This window comes from Ursus maritimus (genome assembly GCF_017311325.1).
Source record: "Ursus maritimus isolate PB19 chromosome Y unlocalized genomic scaffold, ASM1731132v1 scaffold_Y12, whole genome shotgun sequence".
Taxonomy (NCBI): Eukaryota; Metazoa; Chordata; class Mammalia; order Carnivora; family Ursidae; genus Ursus; species Ursus maritimus.
The window spans coordinates 5981-12933 of NW_024423327.1; the positions used below are offsets into that span (position 1 = coordinate 5981).

The window sequence follows — 6953 nt, forward strand, 5'->3', positions numbered from 1 at the left end:
AACACCTTGCAGTCTAGGCTTTACTAAATGATTCATTCCTTTTAACTTAAAAATTTTTAATTTGCAAGCACAGAGATGGGTATTCCTATAATATGTAATGTATTTTATGTAATTTATATCTGAGAAATAAGGTGTGATCTTATGTAAAGAGGATATTATATTGTTGCTAAAAAAATCAATTCCTTAATATCTCAGCTAGTTATTTAATTACTTCTAACATTTAGTCCGTATTTGGATTTCCCTAACTGTTAAACCAAAAATGTTTAACAGTTGGCGTGTCAGGATAATTCTGTTTGTATAACGTACATACACAACGGTGTATATATCCTCTAAATGGACAGAGTAAACATATCCATTTAACCAATACCCAGAATGTAACCCTAATTCCAGTGTTCTTTGAACTGAAAAATGAACACTGTATTGTGCAAATGAGTCTTAAAAGTCCTTAAAAACCATGTGTAGGAGTGGGGGGGGTAGGAAGAAAAATGACGAGAAACGGAACACAGTTTGATCTACTCGTGTGCAACCTAAGTTACCAAATGGATGTGTTTTAACTGATATATTCACTATAGTGTGTATGTGTCTCCATCCCACCATGTGTGCGCATGTCTGCATATGTGTGTACATGTACACAAATCTGTGTTTATAAACATATATGTATGTGTTTGTGTCCATACCTGTAACTTTTATTAGATAATCACTATTGTGGGGCCACACATGCAGGAAGACTATAAAACATCTCTTAAAATAAATTCAGTATGTGACTCTTGGACTTAATCTCTTCCCGTCTCAGATTCCTTATCTATAAAATGGGATGAGAGAAGTATCTCTCTCAAGGGTTTCTAAAGTATTTACCATTTAATAAGTACGTGGCACCATTTTAGATAACGTTTACATATGTACATGTATGATCATTTCAACATATCAACCCATGAGTTATAGATACTTCTTTTACAGAATATGTTTTCAGAATAAGGATACAGAGATAAAGGTGTTACCTTGTATGCCACAACACTGCGGCAGAGCTGGCCTTGGGGTTGGTAGGGCGTGAGAAGTTTCAGGGGCCACTTTTGAGGGACTTTCTTCCTCTTTTCTCTTGTAGTAGCCATGTTAGTTCCTAATTGCTTCATTCACTGATGGTCTTTCTAGTGCCTACAGAAACCCATTTTGTCTTTCAACCCCATGTAGTCTCTTTGCTTTGTCTGCAGTGGGCTCGGGATGAGTTTGAAGGTCTCTTCAAGCAGCCAGCAGAAAATGTCAACCAGTATCTCACGTGAGTAATCCTGCCAAATGTTCTCTCACTTGTCCCCTGCGTACATGCCAACCAACCATACTGTAACACTGTATGGCTCAGGACCAGTCACATATTTTGAATAAATCAATGAATGCTTGGGCCTCATGCCATTGGACAGTCAGAACCAGCTCTTCATACAAGTAGGCCCACTCCTGGGAACCAGCTCTCCTCTGTGTAATGTTGCCCATTTTCGCTCTGATTCCTATTAGAGACTCCAATTTTGTGGAACGGACACTGTGCCTGGCAGGTACCCAACCCCTGGAGATGCTGGAGGCTGTGCAGCGTAGCCTGGTGCTACAGCGGCCACACACCTGGGCTGACTGTGTGACCTGGGCTTACCACCACTGGCACACTCAGTACTCCAACAACATTCGCCAGCTTTTGCACAACTTTCCACCTGACCAGGTATTACATACTTGCTGAGTTCACTTGGCAGAATGCATTTTCTGGAAACAGGGAGTGTGCTGAGGGCTCTTGACACAGCTAATTCAGCTATGGCAGGCACACCAAGACCATTTTATGAGATCTCATAAAATGATTGGGCCAGTGCTTTGGGGCACCTGGGTGGCTCAGTCAGTGAAGCGTTTGCCTGCAGCTCAGGTCATGATCTCAGGGTCCTGGGATCAAGTTCCATATCACGCTCCTTGCTCTGTGGGGAGTCTGCTTCTCCCACTACCCCAATACTGCCACTCCCCCTGCTTGTGCGCTCTCTCTCACTCAAATAAAATCTTTTAAAAAAAAAAAAAAAAGACTGTTTCTCCCTCTCCCCTACCCCTCCCCCATAAAATAAATAAATAAATCTTTAAAAAAAGAAAAAAATACAAGTGGTTCACATTCCAGCTTCATTTGACCTTGGGGCAAGGCATGTGTTTTCTCTCTGCACCTTAGTATCTCCATCTGTGAATAAGAATGACCTAGTTCTTTTGAGTTTTTTGAGGGTTAATTTGTATTTATTAAGTTCTTTAAGTTGGCATATGCCTGGTAATTCATAAAATGCTGATAAATAGTTCTATGTGTATCACAAAGTGATTGCCCAGGGATAGTGAGTTGGGACTTCCAGGTCGGAGATGAGGGGTCTGGATTGTCTCCTCTCAGGCTCTCTTCCCCAAACCCTTTCTATCGTCTTAGCTTACAAGCTCTGGAGCCCTATTCTGGTCTGGGCCCAAACGCTGTCCACACCCACTCATCTTTGATGTCAACAATGTAAGTCTCACCCTAGGGTATCCTGGGATCGGGTGGAAAGTGGGTGGCTGGGAAAAAGTCTGAGGTTCCAGGGTGAGGACTGATGTGCTTACCAGTCCATATCTTGCCTTCTAGCCCCTACATCTGGATTATGTGATGGCTGCTGCCAACCTCTTTGCCCAGACCTATGGGCTGATGGGGTCTCAGGACCGAGCTGCTGTGGCCATACTTCTACAGTCTGTGCACATCCCTGAATTCACCCCCAGGTCTGATGTCAAGATTCATGTCTCTGACCAGGAGCTTCAGAACTCCAGTGCCTCTGTTGGTGAGGGTTCTTAATCCATCTGGCCCAGAGCACCATTCCACTTACCTCCTGTCCAGGTTTCTTCACTAGATGTTCTAGTTTTTCTGCTCTGAGTTTCCAAGCCTGAGTTTTACCCATGCTGCCTTTGGCCTTTGTTTCCTCCAGTGTAAAATAAAGATGGGTGGTTGAGGTAAATTCTTTCATGTGTTTCTCCTTTTTCTTTTTCCCATTCTGGCTCTCAGGAGGATTAATTTTACATCTTCTATCTGTGTGTGTTTGCCTTTTTTGTTCTCCTTTCCTCCATTTTCTTCTTGTTCTGTTTTTCAGACTCTTGGCGAGTAGTGTGCCTTGATGTCTTCCCTGGGTCATCTCCTTCCCAATATCCCCATCCATATCCCCAACTTCCATCTGTATGTGTTTTCATCCTAGTGTTGACGTCCGTGTCTGTCTTCATCTCCTCTGAAGATCTTCCTCCTCATCTCACCATTTTCTTCATTCAGTCTCCTCCTCTCTCTCTTATCATGTCTCATGCTCTGTAAGTCCCTTTCTATATTGTATGTTTTCTGTATATATCTTTCCATTTTTTCCTCTGTATATCTGTCACCATCCTGCTCTTTCCCAAATACCTCATCTCTCCTGTTCTTTTCTGTATATTTCTTTGTGTGTATCTCTTCAGTTGTCAACCCTGCACGTATTTTCCTCTAGCTCATTTTCCATACATACTCTTTATCTCTGCCATTCTTCTTTTCCATCTTCGAATTTTGTTTTTATCTGATTCACATGTCTCTCCTCTTCCTATTTTTCCCTACTTCTCCTTCTTGTATCTTCTTCCCCTCCCTTTCTGTCCTGTTTCCGTCTCTGTCTCCCTCCACATCTGTTTCCCTCTGTGTCATTCTTTAAAATCTCCTATCTCTGTTTCGTAATCTACATTGTTTTAAATTATGGTAGAAACACCTGAGATTTACAGTGTTAACCACTTTTTTTTTAAAGATTTTATTTATTTATTTGACAGAGAGAGTGCACACACACATACACACACACACAAGAAGGGGGAGTGGCAGACAAGGTGGAGGGAGAAACAGGCTCCCCACTGATCAGGGAGCCTGATGTGGGTCTTGATCCCAGGACCGAAGGCAGTCGCTTAACCGACTGAGCCACCCAGGCGCCCCGAGTGTTAACCATTTTTAAGTGTTCTGTTCAGTACTGTTAAATATACCAGTTGCTCTGAAACATCTCCAGGACTTTCTCACCTTTCAAATCTGAAATTCTGTCCGCACTAAAATAACTCCCCAGTTTTCTGCCCAGGCCCTGGCAACCACCATTCTATTTTCTGTGTCTATGAAGTTGGACTCATATATCTCATGTAAGTGGAATCATGAAGTAGTTGTCTTTCTGTCTCTAACCATAATACACTCTGGCTCCATCCATCTTGCACATGGCAAGATTTCATTTTTTTGACGGCTGAGCAATATCCCATTCTGTGCACACACCACTTCTTCTTTAGCCATTCATCCATGAGTGGCACTTGGACTGCGTCCATCTCTTACCTGTTCTGAATAGTGCTACTATCTGCATCCTTTCTTAATGTTATTATCTTTGTTCCTTAACATCTGCATTTATATCTCTCTTCATGGCCCTACGCCTGTCTACCTCTTTCTTTCTTGTGTGGGGTGTTTTTTGCTCTACCTTTCCCTGCTCCCCCAACTCTTTATCCTATTCAAATCCTTTGTCTGAAATCTCTGCCCCATTCTAGTCTGCTGCTTTCTCCTCAGACCCTGGCCTGGACTTAAAAGGACTAACATGTCTCTCCTTTCCTACAGATGATAGTTGCATACAGGAGCTCAAAGCCATGCTTCCCAGCCCAGAGAAGCTCCCTGGGTTCAAGATGTACCCTATCAACTTTGAGAAGGTGCTGGGGAGGGGTGGGGTCCTCAACAGGGTAGCAGCGTGGACTGAGCCATCATAGGCTTTTGTGGGAATTATAGGCCTGCTAGATTCTTTGGCTGGTCTGGAAACTAATTGAGGTGCAATACAGTTGAATCCTTAGTAGCCAAGAAACATGGTTTTCCTGTAACTCCCTCTTTCATGTCCGTCCTCCCTTCCCACTCAAAATAGGATGATAATACCAACTTTCATATGGATTTCATTGTGGCTGCATCCAACCTCCGAGCAGAAAACTATAACATTCCCCCTGCAGATCGGCATAAGGTAATGATAGTCTAGAGCCAAGCTTTCACCCTTTCCAAGGGTGCCTCTCCCACATTTGTCCTCTTCTGTAGAGCCTGAACCCCTCTAGTGACTACCTCTGCTGGTCATCTTCTGTCTCACAGAGCAAGATGATTGCAGGGAAGATCATCCCTGCTATTGCCACAACGACAGCAGCTATAGTTGGCCTCGTGTGTCTGGAGCTATACAAAGTGGTGCAGGGACACCGGCAGCTTGAATCTTATAAGAACAGCTTTATGAACTTGGCCCTGCCCTTCTTCAGCTTCTCTGAACCTCTTGCCCCACCCCGTCACCAGGTGGGGGTCTGCTTATATGGAAACCTTTGGTTTTGCCCATCAGTGAGTGAGTGAGGCTGTGTGTCTGTGGTGGGTAGGGTGTGTGTGAGTCTGTATATTTGCAGAACGGCCTCATAGCAGGTGAGGCTTTGTATGTTTGGGTACCTGTACCTTTCATATACTGTTTGTCCATTCGTCATATGGTTTTTTGAATTTTGCAAAGTTGGAATGTGGCTGGGCATATTTCAGAAGTAATGAGAAGGCCGGTATAGTTAGACGATATTAAATGGAAAGGTAAAGGAAGTGGAAGGTGAGTGAAGGAGATACTGGGATCTCCTTACTGTGAAGACCATTGGTCAATATAAGAACATCAGTTGCTTGCACACAATGATAGAAGGCCGTGGGAGGGATAGGGAAAAAAAACGTTGTGATTGATATGTCTTAAAAGGTCAGGTCAGGTGGTTGGGCTAGGATCATCTGCGTTAGCCCATATTCCACTCCCCTGTGTTTGGTCCTACAGTACTATAACCAGGAGTGGACGTTGTGGGATCGCTTTGAGGTCCAGGGGCTGCAGCCTAACGGTGAGGAGATGACGCTCAAACAGTTCCTGGACTACTTTAAGGTGAGCCTTTTATACACTCACTCCACTTAGAGATGGTGGTTGTGCAGGTGATTCCTACTCCCCTTTTCTATGACACTGTTGTCTGTCCTCGTTCCCACCCTCTCCAGACAGAGCACAAATTAGAGATTACCATGCTGTCCCAAGGTGTATCCATGCTGTACTCCTTTTTCATGCCAGCTACCAAACTCAGGGAACGGTTGGATCAGCCGTGAGTTGGCCACTGGGCAGGGAAAGGAAGGCCCTATGTGGGGTGGGAACCCTGACCACTTATGTTCATGGTTTTCCCTACCTTCTTCACCCCCATATGTCTCTCCTCTCTTGCTTTCTACATCCCTGACCCTCATCTCTCTTCTCAGGGTGACAGAAATTGTGAGCCGTGTGTCGAAGCGAAAGCTGGGCCGCCATGTGCGGGCGCTGGTGCTTGAGCTGTGCTGCAACGACGAGAGCGGCGAGGACGTCGAGGTCCCCTATGTACGATACACCATCCGCTGACTCCCCCGTCCCCAAACGATTTACTTTTGGATCCCTTCTAGTTGTGGCAAAACATGTGCCTAGCCAGGCACTAAGCTTTACATCCTTTAGAGAACTTTTTTTGTGGTTGCTTTCTACTGTTTAAAATTGGAATTGTTAATAAACAGACTTATTAATACAGTTGTGGCATGTCCTGGTTTTGGCAGTGGCCCATGCCCTCTTTCCTCTGGTAAATGATGGGCTACCTATACCTTTGTTCAGGTAGAAATTCAAAGGGTTCATCCCCATCCCAGAAACCTGAAATTGGCCCCAGATGTAATGTTATGAGACTGAGAATATTAAATGCAGCTGATCTCATAAATGTGAGGTTTACTACCTTTTCCTTCTGTCCTCCCTCTTCAAAAAAGAAATAGGGGCAATTGAAGGCTACAGAGCAGGTCCGCCTTTGCCCTATGTCTTAAATTTCACTCAGTTTCTAATCCTATCTTTGCTACGTCCAGCTACCTGCCATACTGATTTTGAGATGTAGTAGACATCCTGGACCCAAACTGTGGGTCTGAATACTAAGACTTGCCAATG

The 6953-nt window shown here is 44.1% G+C and overlaps 1 protein-coding gene across 1 annotated transcript in view; it reads left to right on the top strand.

Annotated features, from left to right (window-relative positions):
* LOC103680817 (ubiquitin-like modifier-activating enzyme 1) overlaps positions 1 to 6554 on the top strand; it is a gene marked incomplete at its 5' end in the record, with an annotated part of 12445 nt that extends 5891 nt beyond the window's left edge. Inside the window, 10 exons of the mRNA XM_008710294.2 lie at positions 1209 to 1273; positions 1504 to 1699; positions 2423 to 2497; positions 2612 to 2801; positions 4601 to 4689; positions 4896 to 4988; positions 5111 to 5302; positions 5802 to 5903; positions 6011 to 6111; positions 6260 to 6554. Of these exons, the coding sequence (XP_008708516.2) occupies positions 1209 to 1273; positions 1504 to 1699; positions 2423 to 2497; positions 2612 to 2801; positions 4601 to 4689; positions 4896 to 4988; positions 5111 to 5302; positions 5802 to 5903; positions 6011 to 6111; positions 6260 to 6395 (1239 nt within the window). The remainder of the gene's footprint in view (positions 1 to 1208; positions 1274 to 1503; positions 1700 to 2422; positions 2498 to 2611; positions 2802 to 4600; positions 4690 to 4895; positions 4989 to 5110; positions 5303 to 5801; positions 5904 to 6010; positions 6112 to 6259) is intronic.
* Positions 6555 to 6953: the final 399 nt, after the last annotated feature.